At 46.8% G+C, this 24,514-nt stretch overlaps 1 protein-coding gene across 3 annotated transcripts in view; it reads left to right on the forward strand.

Moving 5' to 3' along the window:
- Window positions 1-24,045, forward strand: part of BICD2 (BICD cargo adaptor 2) — an 86,882-nt gene extending 62,837 nt beyond the window's left edge. Inside the window, exons 5-8 of one of the 3 annotated variants that reach the window (XM_068162577.1) lie at window positions 719-1,738; window positions 2,798-2,949; window positions 18,640-18,850; window positions 21,920-24,045. In XM_068162577.1, coding sequence (XP_068018678.1) covers window positions 719-1,738; window positions 2,798-2,949; window positions 18,640-18,850; window positions 21,920-21,925 — 1,389 coding nt within the window. In that variant the 3' untranslated portion in view covers window positions 21,926-24,045. Of the gene's footprint in view, window positions 1-718; window positions 1,739-2,797; window positions 2,950-18,639 lie in introns of all 3 variants that reach the window. The other 2 variants (XM_068162578.1, XM_068162576.1) reach the window with 2 other exon arrangements.
- The last annotated feature ends 469 nt before the right edge of the window (window positions 24,046-24,514 follow it).

Consider the following 24,514-nt stretch of genomic DNA (forward strand, 5'->3'; position numbering starts at 1 on the left):
AGGTGGATTTTTGCCAAATGAGAACTTTCAGAGGATAAACTTGAAAAGTTTTGTTATTTCTTAGTCCTTCATAAAGCTCCAGGCTTCCTCTGTAGACTAGCTGCATGTTTTCTAATATTTACTGGATAATTTGCAAGAGCGCAGTGAACCTCAGGTCATCTTCAGCTGGAAGGACGTTTTCACAATGAGGCAATCAGCTACGGAAGAAATGAGCAAAAATGTGCATTTCAAAGTGCAAATAAGAAGGGACTGTCAAGACAACACTGTGCTTGAGATAGTTTTTACAAGAAAGTACATAGTCTTTCCAAACCTGCACAAGGAGCCCTTCTTGTGGCCTTCCAGTATCTGAAGGGGACTACAGGAAAGCTGGGGAGGGACTTTTGAGGGTGTCAGGGAGTGATAGGACTGGGGGGGATGGAACAAAACTAGAAATGGGTAGATTCAGATTGGATGTTAGGAAGAAGTTGTTCCCCATGAGGGTGGTGAGACACTGGGAAGTGGTGGAAGCCTCATCCCTGAAGACATTGAAGATCAGATTCAGTGTGTCCCTGGGCAGCCTGCTGTAGTTGGAGCTGTCCCTGCTGACTGCCAGGTGGTTGGACAAGGTGACCTTTGAGGGTGCCTTCCAGGCCAATGCAAACTGTGAAGCTGCAATTACAATAAAACCACCTAGTGACACAGTTGCCTTTATGTAGCTGTCTGTGTTCATGTATTTCAGATGGAAAGAGAAAAGGTGAACTTGTTAACAACATTACAGGAATCTCAGAAGCAGCTGGAAAATACGCGGGGGGCCCTCTCAGAGCAGCATGAGAAAGTTGGCAGACTCACAGAAAACTTGAATGCGATGAAGAAGCTCCAGGTCAGCAAGGAGCGCCAGTCCGCCCTCGACAACGAGAAGGACAGAGACAGCCATGAAGATGGAGACTATTATGAAGTTGACATCAATGGGCCAGAGATCTTGGAGTGCAAGTACAAAGTGGCTGTGGCAGAGATCACCGACCTTAAAGAAGAGCTCAAAACTCTTAAGGCCAAATACAAAGAATGTGAGACTAAGTATGAAGATGAGAAGAGCAGGTATGAGACTGAGAACCAAGCTCTCACAGAAAAGATCTCCTCTCTAGAGAAGTCCAGCAGGCATGATAGAGAGCAGGTGGCCAGACTGGAGAAGGAGCTGAAGAAAGTCAGTGATGTTGCTGGGGAGACACAGGGCAGCCTCAGCGTGGCACAAGATGAACTAGTCACCTTCAGCGAAGAACTGGCCAATCTGTACCACCATGTCTGCATGTGCAACAATGAAACTCCAAACAGGGTGATGCTGGATTACTACAAGGAAGGGAAAGGAGGGCGCAGCAGCCCAGAGACCAAGGGAAGAAGGTCTCCCATTCTTCTTTCTAAGGGGCTGTTGACTATAGAGCTAGGAAAGGCTGAGAGCGGAAGCGGTGACAGCAGCCCATCTCCAGTGTCATCTCTCCCATCTCCTGTGTCAGACCCTCGGAAAGAGCCGATGAATATTTACAACTTGATTGCTATCATCCGGGATCAGATCAAACACCTGCAGGCTGCTGTGGACAGGACAACTGAGTTGTCCAGGCAGCGTGTGGCCACTCAGGAACTTGGGCCAGTGGTGGACAAAGACAAGGAAGCTCTCATGGAAGAAATCCTGAAGTTGAAGTCCCTGCTGAGCACCAAGAGAGAACAGATAGCAACTCTGAGAACTGTGCTGAAGGCCAACAAACAGGTAACCAAGTCCTTACAGGTATAAAGGCTATAGTGTCAGCAAATGGGGTCACAAACACAGGAGCCCACACTGCCATAGCCTCAACTCACTGGGGCTGTTCCATTAGGGGCACACAGCCGTCCTGCTGGAAAGCTGAGTGCTGGGGCTTTAGCTGGCTTTTGCTAGTCACATACCAGTGAGACTTCATTAAACTTAAGATAGCTCCAATCTACTGTCTGTCGAGTTAGGTTAGATGATATTTAATGTAAGGCACCTAGAATGAAGAGGCAGATCTTGTTTTGTACTTGGAAGAGTTCTATTAGTTACCTTTAAGAGTAACTCTTTGTCAAACTGCAAAATGAAAGGAAGCCTTTCAAGATACAGATGTGATCTGCACGGTCAAAATAAAAGGAGTGAAGGGCAAATGAGTCTTTGGGCACTGGGCTGTGCCATTTGATACAAATAACTGCCACAGAGGCACCATGTGGTGGCACACTTCATTGTCTCCTCTGAAGTTAAATTAATGCACATGGAAATTGTCTTTAAAAAAAAGTAGTACAGTATTGTTTTAAGAAATGGAGAGAGACTTCCAGTTTTCTTTTGCACATTTTAATGAAGGTGTCCCAAACTTAGAAATGGGCACAATGCTGAAAGGGTTAGAGAACTGTGGAAGTGTTTGATGGCTGCCTTTAAATGTGGAGCTACTAAATAAGAGTTTATTCTTTGTGGTGAAGTATGTTGAGCTTTATTTCATTTAGTAGTCAGACAGGTGCCACCAAGTGTGTGTTCTGTAACTCCCTAGATGCTGCTGCATGGAGACCACTAGGTCTGATCTCTTTGCATGGTTATTGGAAGCAGGAGACCCCTAGGTCTGATCTCTTTGCATGGTTATTGGAAGCAGGAGACCCCTAGGTCTGATCTCTTTTCAGTGTTTGGAAATGATGGGGGGTTTGTACAACAAAAATTGACCAGAAGTGTAACATTCCAGTTCAAAGGAACTGGATTCAAATTCTCTTAGCTGGCCACTTTGTGAAGAGTTTCGTTAACTGGTATGTTTCTGTTCCTCTTGGTAAACAACAGACTGCAGAGGTAGCCCTTGCCAACTTAAAGAGCAAGTATGAAAATGAGAAAGCTATGGTGACAGAGACGATGATGAAGCTGCGCAATGAGCTGAAGGCTTTGAAGGAAGATGCTGCTACCTTCTCTTCCCTGAGAGCGATGTTTGCTACAAGGTAAAGAACCTGTGCTTTTTGCTGGAGAGCTGCCTCGGGGCCGGCACCGGCACTGGTGTGCTGGAGCCCAAAGGCACTCCATTTTAGTGTCCTTCTCGGGCTTTTTGGGGCAGGAGGACCTCGGCAGTCAGCAGGGACCAGCAGGGTCATCTCTGGTGTGCCTGCTCGAGGTCCTGACGCCAGCCGCAGGAAGTTTAACCGCGGCAGGGCTGAGCCGTGCGGTCGGCACTTGGCTGGAGAGCTGCTGGCTTGGCCGCAGCCGGCGGCACTGCCGCGGCGCTTGTCGTCTGTTGTTTTGTTTCGTTTCCCAGTCGGTCAGCAGCCAGGGACAGGGATGGTTGTGACTTGCAGCAAAGCTGTTTGCAAAAGATCAGTGTTGACCCAGACTGAGGTCGGACATAAGCAGGCAACTGGCTGCAGAGAGTGCTGGAGCCTGGCAGCTGAATGGAGGGCAGTGGAGACAACACCTGCATTAGGTGTGAGCAGCTCGACTGTCTGCTTAACATAGTGGCTGAACTGAAGGCAGAGGTTGCTAGACTTAGGACTGTAAGAGAATGTGAAAGGGAGTTGGATTTGAGTAAGCAGGCTCTGCAGGCTCCCCTAGCAGAGGGAGGTGACCCAAAAAGTAGTGGGGAATGGATACAGGCCCCTCTTAGGAGAGGCAAAGTAAAACCCTCACGGCTCCCCTCACCTTCCCCCCTGCCCCTGCAAAACAAATATAGGGTGCTAGAAGTTGAAGGTGAGGTGATTCTGATGGCAGAGGACACACCATCTGAGGTGCTCTCTAAAGCCAAACAGCCTGCCCCTTGCATCAGGACTTGTTCCCTCAAAAAAAAGCAGAGGGTAATTGTTATTGGTGATTCCCTCCCGAGGAGAACAGAGGGCCCCACATGTTGGCCAGATCCTTCCCACAGGGAAGTCTGCTGCCTCCCTGGGGCCCGGGTCAGGGATGTTACCAGAAGGCTGCCTAGTCTGGTACAGTCCTCTGATTACTATCCCTTGATAGTTATGCAGGTGGGGAGTGATGATGCAACCAGAGGTCCCAAGGCAGTCAAAAAGGACTTCAGGGCTCTGGGAGAACTGGTTGAGGGGTCAGGTAATTTTTTCATCAATATCTTTAGTTGCAGGAAGGAATACTGAAAGGAGCAGGACAGCAGGTGTCATTAACAAGTGGCTCAGAGGCTGATGCCACCAACAGAATTTTGGGGGTTTGATCTTGAGGAACTTTCTATAGCACCAGGTCAGCTAGCAGCAGATGGAGTACATCTGTCCCAGAGGAGGAGAAAGATCTTAGTGCGTGAGAGCAGGCCACAGAGGGAAAAGGGTTCTAGGAAGGGAGTTGGCAGGTCTCATTGACAGGGCTTTAAATTAGATTCACAAGGGGAAGGGGCTGAAGCCAGTCCCCCAAGACAGGAGTCTGAGGGTGATAAGCTAGAGCCAGGGGTGAAACCAGCAGCCCAGCTGAAGTGCATGGACACTGATGCATGAAGCATGGGTAACAAACGAGAGGAGCTGGAAGCCTTGTTGCAGCAGGAAAGTTATGATGTAGTTGCCATCACAGAGACGTGGTGGGACAACTCACATGACTGGAGTGCTGTTAATTGGTGGCTACAGGCTCTTCAGGAGAGACAGGCAAGGGAGAAGAGGTGGAGGGGTGGCCCTGTACATCACGGAGGCACTAGAGGCCATTGAGCTGGAGATCAGGGTCGATTGGGTTGAGTGCCTGTGGGTGAGAATTAGAGGGAAGATCAGCAGGGCAGACACCCTGGTTGGAGTCTGCTATAGACCACCCAACCAGGATGAAGGTGTTGATGAAGCATTCTATAGGCAGCTTAAAGCTGTCTCAGGATCGCCTGACCTTGTTCTCCTGGGAGACTTCAACCTGCCTGACATCTGCTGGGATCTCAACACAGCAGAGAGGAGGCAGTCTAGGAGGTTCTTAGAGTGCATGGAGGACAGCTTCTTATCCCAGCTGCTGTGTGAGCCTACCAAGGGTAAGGGTCTGCTTGACCTCCTATTTACAAGCAGAGAAGGGTTGGTGGGGATGTGGTGGTTGGAGGCTGTCTGGGCTCCAGTGACCAAGAGATAACTGAGTGTTCAATATGCAGCCAAGCTAAGAGGGCCAGCAACAAAACCTCCACTCTGGACTTCCAGAGGGTGGACTTCAGGTTACTCAAGGAACTAACTCAGAAGGTACCTTGGGAAACAGCTCTTAAAAACAAAGGGGTCCAGGAGCGCTGGACCTACTTCAAGGAAGAACTCCTGAGGGTGCAGGAACAGGCTGTGCCAATGTGCCAGAGATGAGCCCCAGGGCAGACAGCCTGGATGGGCAATGAGCTTCTGAGTGAATTAAGGGGAAAAAAAGAGGGTTTATCATCTTTGGAAGGAAGGAAAGGTGACCCATGGAATGTTTAAGGATGTTGCTAGGTCATGCAGGAAAAAAATGAGAGGGGCAAAAGCCTATTTAGAGCTTAGCCTGGCACTGCTGCGAAGGACAACAAACAATCCTTCTACAAATACATTAATGGCAAGAGGAGGGCTAGGACAACCTCCACTCCTTGGTGGACATGTAGGGGGATATAGTAACAAAAGATGAGGAAAGGCAGAGGTGCTTAACACCTTCTTTGCCTCAAATTTTAATAGCAGGATAGGTTGTGTGCAGGACAGCTGGCCTGTAGAGCTGGCAGATGGAGGCAGGGAGCAGTATAGTTCCCCTGTGATCCAGGAAGAAGTAGTTGCAGACCTCCTTAGCCACTTGGATCCCCACAGGTCCATGGGACCAGATGGGATCCATCCTAGCTGGCAGATTAGCTGCCAAGTTGCTCTCCATCATTTTCCAGCAGTCCTGGCTCACTGCAGAGGTCCCAGATGACTGGAAGCTGCCAAGGTGATGCCCATCCACAAGAAGGGCAGGTTGGATGAGCCAGGCAATTCCAGACCTGTCAGCCTGACCTCAGTGCCAGGCAAGATCATGGAACAGTCATCTTGAGTGCAATCACACAGCACTTACAGGATGGCCAAGGGATCAGGCTCAGCCAGCATGGATTTAGGAAGAGCAGGTCTTGCCTGACCAACTTGATCTCCTTCTATGCCCAGGTGACTGCCTGGTGGATGTGGGGCAGTCTGTGGATGTAGTCTGCCTGGACCTCAGCAAAGCCTTTGACACCATCCCCCACAGCAAACTCCTGGCCAAGCTGCCAGCCCCTGGCTTGGACAGCAGCACTCTGAGCTGGGTTAGGAACTGGCTGGAGGCTGAGCCCAGAGAGTGGTGGTGAATGATGCCACAGCCAGCTGGCAGCCAGGCACCAGTGGTGTCCCCCAAGGATCAGTGCTGGGCCCCATCCTGTTCAATATCTTCATTGATGATCTGGAGGAAGGGATTGAGTCCATCATCAGTGAATGTGCAGATGACACCAAACTGGGAGCAGGAGTTGATCTGTTAGAGGGTAGGAGAGCTCTGTAGAGGGACCTTGCCAGGCTGGACAGATGGGCAGAGTCCAAGGGCATGAGACTGAACACATCCAAGTGCCAGGTGCTGCACTTTGGCCACAACAACCCCATGCAGTGCTACAGGCTGGGGTCAGAGTGGCTGGAGAGCAGCCAGGCAGAAAGGGACCTGGGGATACTGGTTGACAGCAGCTGAACAAGAGCCAGCAGTGTGCCCAGGTGGCCAAGAAGGCCAAGGGCATCCTGGCCTGCATCAGGAAGAGTGTGGCCATCAGGAGCAGGGAAGTCATTGTGCCCTGTGCTCAGCACTGGTTAGGCCACACCTTGAGTCCTGTGTCCAGTTCTGGGCCCCTCAGGTTAGGAAAGATGTTGAGATGCTGGAAGGTGTCCAGAGACGGGCAACAAAGCTGGGGAGGGGTCTGGAGCACAGAGGAGAGGGTGAGGGAGCTGGGGTTGCTTAGCCTGGAGAAGGGGAGGCTCAGGGGAGACCTTCTTGCTGTCTAAAACTCCCTTTAAGGGAGGCTGTAGCCAGGTGGGGGTTGGTCTCTTCTCCCAGGCACTCAGCACCAGAACAAGAGGACACAGTCTCAAGCTGTGTCAGGGGAGGTTTAGGATGGATGTTAGGAAGAAGTTCTTCCCAGAAAGAGACTGGCCATTGGGATGTGCTGCCCAGGGAGGTGGTGGAGTCACCATCCCTGGAGGTGTTCAAGAGGGGACTGGCGGAGGCACTTGGTGCCATGTTGTAGTTGATTAGATGGTGTTGAGTGTTAGGATGGACTTGATCTCAAAGGTCTTTTCCAACCTGGTTTCTTCTATTCTGTGAATTCTGCACAGTGTCATTGCTTGCTGGTGTGGGGTAAGAGCTGAACATGCTGCCCACTTCCCTGTGCAGAGAGTTGTGGGGTGCCTGTTTCCAGGGTCACTGCTTGCAGTGTTTGGTGCGCCTGTTGCTGGTGGCTGAGGACAGTGCCTGCAGGGGTTGTGCTGATGCAGAACAGGTTGTTGTGGCACTGTTTAATTATCCCTGGTCCTTGTAGTCAGTAACTTGGAGGAGGAGTGACATTTAGCACTCAAAATGAGAATTTGTACCAGAAATAAGTAAAGGCATTGCAGACATCTTGTTGTTCTTAGGTTGTCTGTCCTGCAGTGTCTGTTATTTCATTTGCCTGTGAGAGCTGATTTGGGTTCCATGTGTCCAAAACTTGCTTCTGCTTCTTAGCTGTGCTTTATGCTGCTAACAGAGAAAAAGCCCTGCTGACACATCCCTAGCTGCAGAAGTTCTTACTGCTCCTGCCATTGATTGCTTTTGTAAGCCTGCATATTTCTGTTGGAGACTGTTGAGGCAACATCTCCTGAAATATAGGTCTGCTTCACAGCTGAGGAGCATTCTGTCAATTCCTGTGTGGAGGTGATCCTGGAAGACAGAAAAATAAAACTCTTCATCCAGAAGCTGTTAGTCTCAGCTCAATGGCAGTTCCAGGGACAGCCCTGAGAGGAGAGAATGGAAAGGATGCTTACCCCGGGGAATGGGAGGGTGGGTTTGTGATACCTGTTGCCTCATTCTCTGCCTTCTCTGGACACTTTTTAAACAAAAACAAACAAAACAAAACAAAACCAAAACTCCCCTAAACAAAGTAACCTAAAAAACAAACCAGGAAGGGTTTTGTTTCTGTCATCTGTTAAAAAGTACCAGGGTAAGGAATCAAGAGAATCAGGAGGGTGCTTAGGAGGATTCCTGAGACTCTTCTTGTATGGTCTTCTGTGGGGGTAGTTCTGCAGCAGCTCTCATGTTCCTTGGACTCCTAAGATCTTAGGCTTCCTGATGATTCAGCCTTTCTCAGCAATATCTATGCATGTGGGTAAGCATGGACAGAAGAAAAGGATAGCAAGGAATGCTAAAAGTTGAATTGTGGCATCTCATTACACCAGAGAAAGGAATGTCCTGTAGGTCTGTATTTGTCCTACTTTCTTTTCCCCCTTCTTTCTCCTCTTCTGGAATACAGTTAGCACACAGAAATTGCAGTCTTTTTGTTCAGATCATCTTGAAGCTGAGAGGAAAGAGCAAATGCATACTGTTACATTCCAGTTCTTTTTCCTAGAGGCAGATGTAACTGCGGTAGGTTCTTGTGCCTCAGTGTGAAAGTGAGAGGGTGGCTGTGAACTGGTTTGTAGAGGAAGAATTGTCAGAGAGCTGCCAGAGGGATAATTCTCTGTGCCTCTCTCTGGGAGTATTATCTAGAGGTGAATCTTGTCCTTGTATTGGGAAGACAATAATGATGATTCCTTGGTGTGGGGAAATTTGAGGCAGAATAAAAGGGCTTTTTATTGAGAGCAGCAGGCTTATCTTTGTCCTGGAGCTCTCACTGGGAATTGTGAGTGACCAGAGGGAAAAGTAAGCTCAGTTTGGAGATGCACAACAGACTCCCCTGCCTAAACAAGCAACTGCAATGTCTGAACTCATGCTTAACCTGGTGACTGTAGTGTAAAAAATAAGAGCCAAGACCGAAGGAGGACTGAAAAAGCTGAGGATGGAAAGAGTGGAGATGTGGTCTGCAGTGCATTGTGTCTTGTGAGCACTTGCATTCCTTTTGTGGCGACTAAGCAGCTGGGCCTTGTGTTTTGCATCTAGCTTAGGACAGTGACCTTTGCACAAAGCATGACAAGTTGCTTCCTTCTCCCTGTGTGGCCAGTGCTTCAGATCACAGAATTACAGAATCAGGGTTGGAAGGGACCACAAGGATCATCCAGTTCCAACCTCCCTGCCATGGGCAGGGGCATCCCACACTAGATCAGGCTGGCCAGAGCTTCATCCAGCCTGGGCTTAAACACCTCCAGGGACGGGGCCTCAATCACCTCCCTGGACAGCCCATTCCAGGGTTTCACCACTCTCATGGGGAAGAACCTCCTCCTCACATCCAGCCTGAATCTCCCCACCTCCAGCTTCATTCCATTCCCCCTAGTCCTATCACTACCTGAGATCCTGAGCAGTCCCTCCCCAGCCTTCTTGTAGGCCCCCTTCAGATACTGCAAGGCCACACACAATTAGGTCACCTGGGAGCCTTCTCTTCTCCAGACTGAACAGCCCCAACTCCTTCAGTCTGTCCTCATAGGAGAGGTGCTCCAGCCCTCTGCTCATCCTCGTGGCCCTGCTCTGGACACGTTCAATACCACGGTAGCAATCAAGACCTACTGCGGGTAGGGCACTGTCACCCCTTCCCTCCCTGGTCTCTGATCAGAGAGGATTTAGTAGCTTGGTGGATGTCCAAGTGCATTTCACTGTCAGTGGCTATTTTGTCTGTGTCTCTGTTTCAGGTAAGGTAGGTTTGGAAGAGGTGTTCCTAAGTGCTCTGATGAAGATAACCCCAAAAATTGCTTTGCAGTCTGATTTATTTTTTTTTTAAGGTGTGTTTCAAATATCAGAATTATGGAACAGCCCAATTTGTCTTCCCCATTGTAAACATCCTGCAGGAAGTTGTTTCTTCTTTGGCCAAGAGGTTTTTATCAGCAGAGACTAATATGAAGCCTTTACCCTGCTGTGCTTGTTTGAGTGTGGGATGAAGCAAAGTGCTGCACACAGATATATTTACACAGGAGGACACCCATTCTGTAGAATGCAGGAGCTGTAAAAACACAGGAGAGCTGAAGGCACAAATATGGTAACTGACCTAATTTCCCTGTTAAAGTAGGTTAACACCACTAATTTCACAATATAGCAGCTATTTTTAATAATTCATGAAAATACCATCAGATTCAGCCTGGAGACAAAGGAAAGCTTGCAAAACACAAATGAACAGCTTCCAGCACTGAGGGAATGTGGCAGCACACCCAAAACTGAGCTGTGGTACAGAGGAATACATCACAGAATCAAGGACAGAATCGCCAGGGTTGGAAGGGACCAACCGCCATGGGCAGGGACACCCATGAGGGTGGTGAGACACTAGATCAGGCTGCCCAGGGTCCCATCCAGCCTGGTCTAAAAAACCTCGAGGGATGAGGCTTCCACCACCTCCCTGGGCAACCTGTGCCAGTCTCTCACCACCCTCCTGGGGAAGAACTTCCAAACATCCAATCTGAATCTCCCCATTTCTAGTTTTGTTCTATTCCCCCCCAGTCCTATCACACCCTGACACCCTCAAAAGTCAGTCTCCAGCTTTCTTGTAGCCCCCTTCACATACTGGAAGGCCACAAGGTCTCCTTGGAGTCTTCTCCAGAATGAACAACACCAACCCTCTCAGTTTGTCCTCATAGCAGAGCAGCTCCAGCCCTCTGCTCCTCCTCGTGGCCCTTCTCTGGACACCTTCCAGCACCTCCAGATCTTTCCTGTGCCACAGGGTCGAGAACTGGACACAGAGCTCCAGGTGGGGTCTCAGCAGAGTGGAGCAGAGGGGGAGAGTCACCTCCCTGGCCCTGCTGGCCACACTTCTCTTGCTGCAGCCCAGGCTCTGCTTGGCTCTCTGGGCTGCAGGTGCTCACTGCTGGCTCCTGTTGAGCTTCTCCTCCCCCAGCAGCCCCAAGACCTTTTCTTCAGGGCTGCTCTCAAGCCTATATCAGTGCCTGGGATTGCCCTGACCCAGTTGCAGGATCCTGCACTTGGTCTTGTTGAACCTCATGAGGTTGGCTTGGTCCCAGCTCTGCAGCCTGTGCAGGTCCCTCTGGATGGATCCCTCCCTCCAGCTGTCAGCCACACCACACAGCTTGGTGCTGAGGGAGCCTCAGTGCCACTGTCCATGGCTCCAACAAAGATGTTAACCAAGCCTGATCCCAGGACTGATCCCTGAGGGACTCCACTTGTCACTGGCCTCCACTTGGCCATGGACCACTGAGAGCCACTCTTTGGGTGTGGCCAAGTCCTTTATCCACCCAGTGGTCCATTCATCAATCCTCTGTTTTACCAGCTTGGAGACCAGGATGTGGTGTGGCACAGTGCCAGAGGCTTTGCTCAGGTCCGGATCAATGATGTCAGCTGCTCTCCCCTTGTCTATTGATGCTGTGACCTTGTCACAGAAGGCCACCAGGTTTGTCAGGCAGGACTTGCCCTTGGTGCAGCCCTGTTGCTTGTACCAAATCACCTCTTTGTTGTTCTTCTGCCTCAGCAGTGCCTGCAGGAGGCTCTGCTGCAGGATCTCAGTGGGCACAGAGGTGAGACTGACTCAAGATGTGCATAATGTACTGTAGACATACATGCAGTGGATGCCTTGGTAAGGTTCACATAGCCCTGTTGTGAGTACAGACAGACTGGAAGCCAGACTAAAATCTGCCCTTTAGGTCTGAAATGGGATTTGTCAGCTTAATTAGATTGTAACAGGTATTTTATGTGTCACTGTTTTACAATCAAAGATTTTGTTTCATTGGTAAACTTTTCACCAGAAGAGGAATGTAAAGAAACCACTTCTCCATTTAAAAGCCAAAGAGAAGCTGAACTTCCTTTTTTTGTTTTACTTGATCAAAATACATGGGTTGGGTGTGTTCTGTATTTTAAAGAAGTCTTTCCAAATTGGCAAAAGAAAAAGCAGCTTCAGTCAAACTGCTGTCAGTATTTTTATCTGAAGTTGTGTCACCTAATCATTCCTTTGTTTTCAGTCAAATCTTCATGGGAAATTTCCCAAAGGCAAGATAAGTCTGTGAAATGCAGGGTTTACAAACTAGGAGTTTGGACTTTCTCTGAGTTTCAGCTGCATCTCTATCAGAAGGCAGCATGGAAGGCACATCTCTGCAGTTTAGCTGTTGCATTCAGGTCTCTGTTTGAGTACATCAAGATCGAGTGGCTGCTCCCCATGTGTTTGAGCATTTATTGAGGTTAATGTGATCAGTGCCCCTCTGTTAACAGCACCAAGAAGGGAGTGAAAGCAGCAGTTCCAGCTAGAGCTGTTGGTGATAGTCAGGTCCCTTCAAAGTCAGGCATAGGGAACACCAAGCCAGGACCTGCTGCTGTTTTTTCCTGAGCAAAGCCATTTAACCTCCAAAGGTATTTTACCACATGGTCAATTACTCTTATTTTATTCCCATTTAGAGGGTTAAGAAAATGGAAAGGTTTTATTTTTTCTGGAGAACAATACAAATCCTTGCTTCAGTGTGTGTGCATGGTGGGGTAGCAGTGAATCTCAGAGACCTCAATCTTCCTCTAAAATATGGTCAGAAGAAAGACTGCAGCTTTTCTGTGCTAGACAAACAGCTTCTCCCAAGTGCTTTGGGGGAGCTTGAAGGATGTCTTGTTTGCCAGTGATTCGAGATGGGAGTGCAGCAGTTTCTTTGTCTTGTAGGTTAAGATACATTGCCTGTGAGCAATTCATCATTCAAACTTGCAAGCACATCAGAGCTCAGGTTTCTTAGAATTGACTATGGGGAAGAACAACTGGATCAGAACACGAGGAAAAACTGAGCTTGGAAAGTTAGCCTCCAGGATGCTTTAGCTCAACTTTTTGGTAGGGGAGGAGGGAGTAAGAGCACTGTAGGTTCCTGCTAGTTGTTTGGAGAACACCTCCAAATTGAGCATTTCCAGAGTCCACCACAAGTCAAAGGCACACACATTCATGAACAAGCAGTTCAGATTGAAGACCTTGAAGTATGGTTAGATTAAGAGCAGGAGGCCAGTATGGTCATCTCTTCTCTAGCCAAGAAAGGAACACACTGAGAAGAGCTTGTCCTGGATCACCGTTTTGCGTTTCAAAAAGCAAAGATGACTTTGTGATGTTAGTCTTAAATTCTGCTAAATAGAGGAAATGGCAGAATCCATCCACAATGAAAGTACAACCTGGATTTTCACCTTGCTCTTCCCATGTCCTTTTTCTGCTGGTTTTCTGTCTTCTGATACAGCCTGCAAGTTTTCCTCTCTTCAGTTTGTATGTCGGGTACTACCTGCACTCATGGGAAGACATCATAATCTCTTTCTGCAAGTACTTCCTGTGTGACAGGTTACAGCTAAACTCCTGTGGTGAATGGACTAAATCAGGCTAAAACTAGCTAAGCAGGTTGCTCCCTGGCATACTTGGTCAGGGTCAGGCAACAAGACCAAGCAAAAGCTTCATATGAATGAATTTGTCCTAGTAAGCCCTGGCAGACTTAAACTGAAGTGACTTAGGGTACCTCTTTGTTCCTCTGATTAAAGACTCAGGCTTCTCAGCTTTGCTCTTCCTGGCTTCTCTGTTTCTTTTTGAGAGTCTGAGAACATGCAGGGGCAGTTAGAGGACAGATTTCTCATCCCATCCCTCTAAAATAAAGATAGAAGCTGTCAAGACATCTAGCAGAAGCAGCAGGCTTTGCAAAGCAGAGAGCAAGTGTGCCTAGATGTAATTAATAGCTATCTCCAGCTTCACATTCTTCATAAACTGTACATACAGGGAGAGACAAACTGCATCAAGTCAAGGAGGGGATGAGTGGCAAGTGTTAAAATGTACTGGGAAGACTGATAGCTTGTAACAAGAGACCAAAATTACAAGAGGGTGCTGGTGGAAAAGAAACAGAGCCATGATTACACCTAAGAACCTAGGAGCTAGATGTTGTTTAATGATGGAGAAAAGCACTGTCAGTTTTCTAAGTATCCAAAGCATTTGGGAAAATATTCTTGTGTTCATGGACATCAAAGGCCTGTAGAATATAAAGCAGTTTAAAGTCATGCAGAGAACAGTGCAGTCCTCACAGGACTGAGAATGATTGCTTGGGGGTCCTCATATCGGACTCCACACAGTAGAAGTACGCAGTCTCTCTAAAAATATTCCATAGGATGAATGCTCAGGGGAGCCAGACACACAAAATATGGCTTTGAAAAATACCACAATGAAATTCCCAGATGGGAGTAACAGCATTTGCCTCCTATTGCTGGTGCTAGATCTAGAGGTGATGGATGATATCTGGAGAGAAAAATGTCTGGGCTGCTGGCAACCTCTCGAAAGCAGGGGGGCATCCAGGCAGGACAAAGGCCTTGGACTGTCTCATGAACATGCTCTAAAAAGCCACAAGTAATGCCTTGCACACAGTCACATTGGTAGCACTGATGTGCCTGGCAGTTCCAGGGTCTGCTGCTGGGTATGTTGAGATTCGCCCTTGGGAAAGGTCCCCCTGTAGGTGGAGCCTGCGCCTGGGTTACAGCAGTGAGTTCCCACTCCTCTCACTGGGGTTCTTCAAAGTGACTGCATCCACACCACAAAGTCCTGCCTGCTCTGGTGCTTTCTTTGACTGGCTGCTGTTGAGGATAAGGCACAGGAGGTGGTCTTGTGGTGGAATAGTGGTGCCATGGCAGCTTTGTGTAGCTTGTCTGCCCTTTCTTTTTAAATCCAAATGGAACACGAGTTACTTTAAAACAGGGGCACTGCTGCCACAGCAGTTATTGAAGCTGTGGTGATTGAGGTGGGCAAGTCTGGGCTCGTTAGGCAGTTCATAGGAAGCCTCAGTCCTTGTAGTCTGGAGAAGACACCTTCAGTGGCACAGGGGAGAGAGGGACAAACAGGTCAGGATCAGACCCTCCACCCCATACTAAGCCGTTCAGTGGAGAACTAGGAAAAACATCCTGCCTGTATGATGGCTTTAAACTGATGTTCAATCAGTGTCATAGGATTGCTAATTTCAGTCTTTAAATACGAAAGAAGAAGAAGTTTCCTTTTGTGTTCTTGGAGGAGGGAATTTGCTATCAAAGCTTATGATCTCCCTTAGAGTTTGCATCGGTGGAAATTGAGAAGAGCTGTAGTGTTCTGCAGTGCAGGATTGATTGTTCCCTCTCAGTGCAGAAGATAATTCTTCCTATGTATTTCAAACTACAAGAGATGTTTTGTGGTCTGACTAATTTCTTTAATAGCTTTTACTAATGGGCACTGATTACACATCACAGCTAGTGATGAGCTGTTCTCCACTCTGGATGAAAATCACAATGATCATCTATACAAACCCTGCTCCTCCTTTGGGAATACACAACTGGCACTTTCTCTGCAGGTGAGCTGGTTGTCACCAGTGGCCACTTTGAGGAGGTGGGAGGAAGGTGTTAAAATGCAGCCTTTAGTATTAATTTCTAGTTCAGGTTGCAATATCCCTTACAGCCAAATGCAGTCACTGCTTTTTTACATTTTAACTGCTTCTCTAGTAGTGTTTCCTAGTTTTTAGTAAAGTAAAAAGTGTAGAAGGTAGAAGTTAAAGCAGTTGATGCTTCTCTCAAAGGCCTCCTTCAAGCACATCTGTCTTGCTTTCTTGGAAGCTGTCACATGGGCATATTAATTACAGAGGAAGGGGGGAAAGTGTAATTACATAGCCAGCTGCATTGAGTTCTGGGATAGATCTTGGTTCAGTAGTGAATTTAGCAGTGAACGTTATTAAATGCACTATATTCTAAATCTGAACCCAAGTGGTGCACAGAAATAAGCCATTGGTGGGGTGCATTGGTGTGCAGTGTTTGGCAATGAGACAAGCCACTGGCAGGGTTTGCAATAATTTGGCTTCAGCTATTATGAGAGGGTTTAGCACTTAGAACATTTCTTTGCTCTGTGTAGATGTGTGTTTTAGCTGGTGTTGCTTTGGAAAGTCCTTGAGCTCCACATTTTGTTGCTCATTACCAGTCAGAAGAAAAGAAGCAGCAGCACTGTTCACTATCTGTTTGAAACCGTGAATGTGTACAGCAGGCTCTTGCCAGTGCTTCTCTGTTTAATATTCTTCTTTAAATCCTGAAAGCTAAATTGTTTGCTTCTAAAGACATTTGTAAAACAAAGACATTTTCTGTTCTGACTTTTTTTGTATTGAATATACAGCTGAGAAAAGTAGCTCAGCACTACAGAACATTGAAAGGGATTTATCTGCAAAGCAGTGAAAAGCAGTGAGGTACCAACTTGCATGACAAAATCAGGGCTTTAGTTCTAGCTTGGCTCATGTGCAGATGACCTGAGGGCCTTCTAGACTCTGACAAGCATTCGTCCCTGTTCCCAGTCCGCCGTCCGGTTCAGCACCACTGGATGAGTTTGATCAGGAGGCACTTGAGTAACACCAGAAATGTTTAGAGAAGAGGACATTAGCAAGTCTGTGTGGAAAGGCCCTGCTCTGCTTTACTGACATGGTTTTGTTTTCATCATCTCTGTTTCTAAATGGAGTGGCTGAAGTAGTCTGCCAGCCTTGCCTCAGGTTCTTTGATTACACAATCACAGAACTGTCAGGCTTGGATGGGACCTCAAAGATCATCCAGTTACAACCCCCCTGCCATGGGCACCTCACTACATCAGGTTGCTCAGAGACACATCCAGCCTGGCCTTCAAAACCTCCAACGATGAGGCTTCCACCACCTCCCTGGGCAACCTATGCCAGTGTCTCACCACCCTCACGGGGAAGAACATCTTCCTAATGTCTAATTTGAATCTCTCCTCCTCTAGCTTGGATCCATTCCCCCCAGTCCTATAACCTGACACCGTAAAGGCCCTCACCAGCTTTCTTGTAGCCCCCTTCAGGTACTGGAAGGCCACAGGAAGGTCTCATCAGAGCCTTCTCCAGATTGAACAACTCCAATTCTCTGTCTGTCACCATAGCAGAGCAGCTCCAGCCCTGGAGAGGTCACACCCATGGGCCAAGGCTCATTGGATGAAGATCAACAAGGCCAAGTGCCAGGTCCTACACCTGGGTCACAACAACCCCATGAGGAGCTCCAGACCTGGGAATATGTGGTTGGAAAGCTGCAACTTGGAGAGGGACCTTGGGCTGTTGGCTGATAGTCACTGACCATGAGCCAGCAGTGCCCAGGTGGCCGAGAAAGCCAATGGCATCCTGGCTTGGATCAGAAGCAGGGTGGGCAGCAGGGACAGGAGGTGACCATCCCCCTGTGCTCAGCACTGGGGAGGCCACACCTCAAGTGCTGTGTTCAGTTCTGGCCCCTTCTCCTTGGCGGTAAGCAACAGGACTGCAGGAGATGGTTTGGGGCTGCACCAGGAGAGGTTCAGGCTGGATGCTTGGAAATACTGCTTTACACACAGGGTTGTCAAACCTTGGAATGATCTGCCCAGGGCAGTGCTGGAGTCACCATCCCCAGGGGTGTTCAAGCAGCTGTGGACACAGTGCTTAGGCACATGGTTTAGTGTTGCCCCTGCAGTGCTGAGTCAGGTTGGACTGGATGAGCTTAGAGGTCTATTGCAATGGGATGTATCCTGTGGTTCTGTGAACACAGGCCTGGTCCTGCTGTTTGAAGTCAGGGGGAGCAGAACTCAGAACCTTGAGAGTCTAAGCACAGATAATGAATCTGCAGATGAAGGCAGTTTTGGTTTGTGCTGTCATCTTTTGGTGTGTTTTGGTTTATGTTTTTTCCCCCTAGTCTGTTTTATTTTCTGTAATGATGATGAATGTCCCTTAAAGCCAGAGGCTTTTCCATTTGGATATTAAAAGGAACATAATCTTCTGCTGATATTTTTGCTCTTATGAAGCAGTTGCATTTTACAGATGTGACAGTTGTAATTCCAGCTGGTACCTATGACTGCTGATTTTTCTGCACACAATTGGTCTTTTATGTCCAGTAAATGTGCATCTACATGCCAAGGCATTGGTTTTGTCAGTTTTTTGTGGTACTCTGCACAAGCCAAGCAGCTTCCAAGCTCAGGAAAAATTACTCCAAATGAAAGAGCTTGCAGGCATTTGTACAGCTTCTCCCACAGGGTTCTGAAGAACACTTGATTCCTTTAATTGTTTTTAAATTAATTTTGATGGTGAAAACAGTTACAAAAAGGCTCCAGAGAAAATGGTAACAAAATGCTATTTACAGAGCTTTTACATCAAGAATCTGAGCAGGCCAAAGTAGAATTATCAAAGACAGTTGGTTTGAACAGAGCTGTGTTTGGATTCCCTGTGTAATGTGCTCTTAGTAGCCACTGTAGTAATGGTTGCTGTACTGCACCTCTGCTGCTCTCCTCTGACTCGCTTTCGGGCTAAAGCTTAGAACTTCGGTGGTCTCAGTTAAGTAGAAACAAAAGTAATTTGCCTGCATTGTGCCTGCTGGCTATGGACAGACACCTCACTTGGTCTTTAGATGTGGGCACTTTGATACCAGGCTCTAGGCTTCCATCATCTAAGGATGCTCTTAATCACATGACCTCTTGAGAGGCATGAATGCAAGTGATGAGGGTGGGCCTGTAAGAACTCCAGTGGGAAGCAATTGTGATTTTCTGCAGGTGTGGTTGAAGTTCTTGTTTACAAGAGCATGCATGCAAGCAAGCAACTGCAAAGCTGTCAGTGCTGTGGGGCAGCAGGAGAGATCCCTCTTTGTCAGCTGAAGGCTGCTCTGTTCCTTTGCAGATGCGATGAGTACGTCACACAGCTGGACGAAATGCAGCGGCAGCTGGCAGCGGCTGAGGATGAGAAGAAGACTCTGAACTCCTTGCTCCGGATGGCTATCCAGCAGAAGCTGGCACTGACCCAGCGCCTGGAGCACTTGGAGCTGGACCATGAGCAGGCCAAAAGGGTGCGCACAAAGTCTGCTTCCAAAGCCAAGGGCCCGAATCCTGGCGTAAGTCACATTCGGTCCTGCGGAGACAGGTCTGAAGGGTCTGTCCTCAACAACCAGGTGTTTTGTGGTGAGAAATATAAAATCTATTGTGACTAGGCCAGGGGGGCAGGAAAATCACATCCTGCCTCTTGTCTGATGCTGCAATGTCAGCATAAATCCCCGCTACCTAACGTGGCAGTGAATTGACTCGTTCTAGTGCGGCGTCGAGCCAGGTAATACAAATCGTATTCTGGTGGTCTTAACTGTAATTCCTGAGCATGGGGGTGCTATTAACAAGTTCATGGTGGAGACAAATTAGCTCTTTCCACAGTTACTGTGTCAGGGTTTTGCTGTTGATGGTAAGTGTTAGAGGAGCACACTCGGCAGAGGATACCTGGTGCTGCTAATTGTAGTTTGTACAGCACCAGCAGGATCCTTTCTCTGGGGCTGTGGCACGCTTCAATAAAGGCTTGTATAGGCAGACACAAACAGGAAACTTTCCTTCTGATTGTGGCTTGAGAAGTGGTGAAAAGCAAACATTAAAATTAGAGGTATGTGTTGAAAATGCAGAGCATTTCAAAACAGGAAGGAAACTGAATTTGCTATGAATATGCTGTCCCATCACCACTGACCAAGGCCTGGAAGCTTTTATAAGCTACAAAAGCTAGAAAAAACACTTGGGAAGGGTACGTTATTTAGACTGCTTCCCTCTCTTCTGAGGGGTAACCAGAAGAAACTTGCACATTTGAATAAAAAGATATGCAATATTTACCCCATTTGATAGATAAGGTAAAACTCCAAGAATTGGGATCCTACTGGTACAGTGCCACTTTGAGAAGTTGTGCTGTGGAAGTGTCATGTCCTGAAAGGATCTGGATGGGCTTGTGTTGCTCCTAGCAAGCAGAACACTTTGGAAGGAATCTGTTTTATGTCTTGCTGTAGCCACACAACATACCTGCGTAGAGTTAACGTGACTGTGGCCTAGGATTGTCAGTCACAAACTAGTTTTCCTCAGCTTTCAGTATGCATCTGAGTAGGATAGAGTATTGCAGAGCTCTGATCTCTTGTTTTTAAAGACACAAAAGCTGTTGCATTCCTTATGCAAGCATGTGTTCCACATTATAGGCACAGGAAATTGAATGAGATCATCCTGCTAATCGTTATTTATGAAGTAGCTTAGTTTGCAAATTAATCTTTAAAAACAAACCTTTGTCTGCTGATGAACTTCTAAGGGGCCTTTTTAGCCACTTCATTACACTATGTTTGATAACATAAAAGTGTACTTCATAATTGGTGCCTAATGAGAGCGAGAGAGAGATGGGAAACATTGCTTCTAAACTGGTGGAGACTGTGTGGAGCACATGAAGGCACACTTCTTGAACCCAGAGTTTTAAAGTGCCTAGCCTCAGACTTCAGTTTCGTGTAAAGCCCTCTTTGTTTTGTACTCTTTCAGATCATTTTGTATGCCTCTGGTATTGCTAAGAGCAGTGTGAGCCGGCACAGCTGTGTGCTCGGCAGCGCTGTGCTCTGCTGCCGTTCGGCATTCTGCTGGGCCACTGCCTCATCTTGCCACCATTCCTTTAGCTGACCAGCAGCTTGCTTCCTGGGCACCCTGCTCTATCTCTAAGTAGCCAGGAGATGCCACATTACTGACAGAAGGAAACCACCTGGGATTTTGCCTTCCCAGATAGTGGAAGGGGAAGGCTTCTAAATGGATATGATGAGGATTCATATTCTAAATGAATACAAATGGAATTGTAGAAACCTTGCTACAAAACTGGGAAACAGCAGAATGCCACAGTTCAGAGCCAGAATTGCATTTACCAGTATGGAGAGGAGGGGAAATCCCCAAAGTGATTTCAGTCTGTGTTGCTCAAACATAACTGCTTGAGAAGTTTAAACAAAGAGCATTTCTGGCTTTAGAAACTAGCCCCTGTGCATCCATCTATGGTTACTGAGCTCTCCTGAATTTGAGCTTTAATATTGCTAAACAGCAGGCTGGCTGTTTGAGACTTCTTTTAACAATTGTCTGTCCTGCTTTGCTTTTCTTTGCTACACAATCTCCCCAAAAGCCTTTATTCTTCTCATTCCTGCGTTGAGTGTAATTTAAAGATCATTTGTAAAGCAGGCATTGGGTGCTGACTTTCTCTGCTCCAATGGAAATGGTTACAGCTTTGCTTCCACCATGCTAGGGAGCTTTAATGCAGTTTTCACTGCTCCCATGTCTTTCATGGTAGTATTTTTGAACAGTTTTCAGGTTTGGGGTTTTTTTTCAGATTAACTGGAACTTTCTGTAAAGTTCCCAGTGTTAGCAGACAGTGACTAGCACTGTCACACATTCACCTCCAAGCAGGAGCAGTTTTGATATTAGTCAAATAGTTTCAGTATTCATTTCCATTTCCATTCATTGCTGTGAATCTCTGCACAAGAGAGCCAACCTGACTGCTGTTTGAGCTTGCCAAGGGTGTGGTTTAACTTTGTGTAGCACCTGTTGTATAAAGAAATGAGGAATGGTGGCAAGGTGACTGGGTCTGCTGTTTGTATTTTTAGGTAATATTTCAGATTAAGTCTTGTAATTCTTGGTTAACAGTATCTCAAAAGCTATATTGGCTGTAAGTCTTTTGTATCACTTTCATGGGTTGGGATAAAGCATGGAAACCTCCTTAAGCGAACACCTACCTCTGCAAGCAGGCTCTTCTGAATGGTGTTCTCTGCATTGGCCTGCATGATACACTGACCTGCATGTTTCTGGAGAGCCTAAAGCTTCACTGAAAATGTTTCTTGCACATTTCATTGCTGTTAACTTGTGCTTGAACAGCAAAGCTTTATTCAGTACTTGTAAGAAATCTTCTTCCTGCAAAGCTCTTGCTCCCCGGCTAAACCCACCGAGCGCTGCTCCATCGGCTTGGAAAGCATCTGCGAGCTGCAAGGCTGCTTCTACCCCAACAAGCTAACAGACACCTTCCACCAACTAACCTGCTTCTGCAGCACCTTGGTTGCGGTTGTTTCATCGAGAAATAAGCACTGGGTTTTTTTTCATTTTGACTTTTTTTTTTTTCTCTAATGCCATTTTATTTTTCCATTTTTCAGCTGTAGAGTAGTCCCTGGAGAAGCCCTTCCAACAGTGCAACAGCATTGCTTAGCCTCTTTCATGACAGTTCACAGTGGTAGACCATTGCACAAGGAATGGAAACCACTGCCCTGGTCCTAACTTTTCTTATGTACTACCTGAAACTGTCCTTTTGTGTCTGAAGCTATAAAACAAACGAGCTTTACCTATCAGTGCTGCTGCAGTAAGAAAACTTACAAGTGCTGAAGAAACCTACTTCAAGTGTAACGACCACTACGGTAGTTTGTGACCTGCTAGACCTGTTGGGAGGGGAATTTCTGATGTCCATGCAGATGCTCCTTTTTTTTTTTGTTTTAATCTGATTGTTAAACCTGTGCACTTTGGATATTTTGATATCTTCTTTAGCTTCTTTAATTCCCTAAGTAGAAGAGTTTATATAAATGCGGTGGTCTGTGCTCACAGTCTCCAGTTTGGGCTTGTGATTTTTGAACTCTGCATCAGCATGATGGGGTGGGGGTGGGGGGGTGGGGTGGGTCTAGATTTTTGGGTTAGGAAAGAATTTCAACAAAAACCAGGAGCTCTGCTAAACTGTGTGCTGTGCTTCAGCAGCTTTTTTTATTATGATAAAAAATGTTAAGCTTTATATGTTTAAAATACTGATTATTTTGTTGTTGGGTTTTTTTTACCTGCCATGTTCATTAAGAAATCCAGGGTATTCCAATTCTGGGGTTTTTTTCATATTGTATTATTATTCTTAGGAATAGTTCAATGTAACAAGAAGAAAACTTGACTTTGCTCTGGTTAAAACGGTAATAGGCACTTGAAAAAATATTAAATAAGTAGTATTACCTATAAATTGCAGAATTCCTGGGTTCTAGGAAGTTGAAGTATTATTGATTAACAGAATTTTCTACAACTATACCAGTTAAATTCCAAATTGGAATTGTTTTGTTACTGTTTCATTTTATCGTGCCAAATTCTGGTACATTTAGAAAGCAAACTCCTAAAGCTGTGGACGATAGGGTGTTAGGTGTCAGCGCCTTTCTGTCACTTGTCATTGCCAGTAGTGCCTTGAATCATGTGAAGGGAGGCTCTCAGAGTAGCTTAGTCTGAGTCCTGTGACTTAGGAGCAAGGGAATGGCTGTTTGGCAGCGGAGGATGACCTGGAGCAATAAGTGCAAAGCAAACTCCCCTCTCGCACATTGTTAACGAGTAGTCTTACTCTAGAATCTCTAGAGTCAAGGGATTGTAAACAATTCTGTTAGTCAATGATATTTCATCACGCAAATCCTTGCAAATTCAGGGCTATAAAGGAAAAGAAACGCAAACCCAAATCCACTTTGGGACACACAGACTCGTGCTGAACCAGTGAGCGAGGAGTCTGAGCACCTTGGTGGTAAGAGCACAGAGTGCATCGAGCAGAGGCCGTCAGGGTAGCTTCGTGTGCTGGTGGGTGCAGTTAACCATAGTATTGTCCGCAGCTGTGGAGAGCAGAGCGCTGGTGTCCTCTCCTGCATGTTGTATCTAATCATTGTGTTTTCAGGAAACAGAAATGGAGAAGTGCCTCAGCAAGCTGTCCCCATCCCTGTACTGCTTGCGGAGGCTCGGGTGAATGATTAAATTGGTGCTTGTTGGGGGGGGGGGGGGGGAGGGAGCCTTCCCACTGCTCAAAAATAGTACAAATTGAAATGACATTGATAGTGGGGAAAATATTTCTGTTTGCTGGAAACAAAGCATTATTATTCCTAGATGTGGGGACTCGTATGTCCATCTTGTTACAGTATTGATTCATAAGAAATATTGTTGCATTTAAAATGACTGCATTTGTCCATGGGTATTTATTTGAAATCCTGTCCAAGTACTGTACTCTGTTCTATGTGCATTACCTTTAGTGGTGGATTGGTCTCCACTGAACGTCCTGGGCATGTATTTTTGCCAAGTAACCTTGACGTGGATCTGGGAAGAACAAGATGTTAAAGTGTGGAAACTTCTTACAAGTGTAACTTTGTGTTAATTGGATAACCTTAGGAGGTGTAGAGAGCAAAACCTTGCTTCCACATTAACAAACTGCTTACTGTAGGGAAGCAATCTGCCTGCATAAGGGTAGTCACATTGGCTGTGTCAATAAAAGAGAAAAGAAAGCCTCTCTGCTGCTTCTTGTCTTTGTCTTTGAAGAAGGTGCCAGTTCCAGCCACTTTCAGTATTCCCCCTAAGCTTTTTATTGTTTTTTTTACCCCCCACAGTGTGGCCCAGGAATGTTTCAAGGGAATTTGCTGAATACCCAGGGAAGACCCAAATGTAATGTCTTGCAGTGACACTGCCATCTTTTCCTCGTTCAGTGGTTCAGTAATCACAGCCTCTTTTTGCAGGAAGGATTTGCACGCAGACATGTTTGGGTTCTTTCTGGACACTTGTGGAAAAAGGTCTGAGATTGTTTTCCTTCCCACTGTTTTTAATGAATAACCTAAGTTGAGCACACTGAGGTCTAGGTGACTGAAGTCTCAGTATCAAAGTGAAAAGCCTGGTTTCATTGGTTTATGAAGTTTTGCTGCCCAGGTCTAATGTGGAAATGGCAGTAATCCATTCCAGTGGCATACCTGCTAAAACTGGTGTCA

The sequence above is a fragment of the Melanerpes formicivorus genome, unplaced genomic scaffold (genome assembly GCF_026170545.1).
Source record: "Melanerpes formicivorus ecotype bairdi unplaced genomic scaffold, bMelFor1.0.p_v2 SCAF_66, whole genome shotgun sequence".
Taxonomy (NCBI): domain Eukaryota; kingdom Metazoa; phylum Chordata; class Aves; order Piciformes; family Picidae; genus Melanerpes; species Melanerpes formicivorus.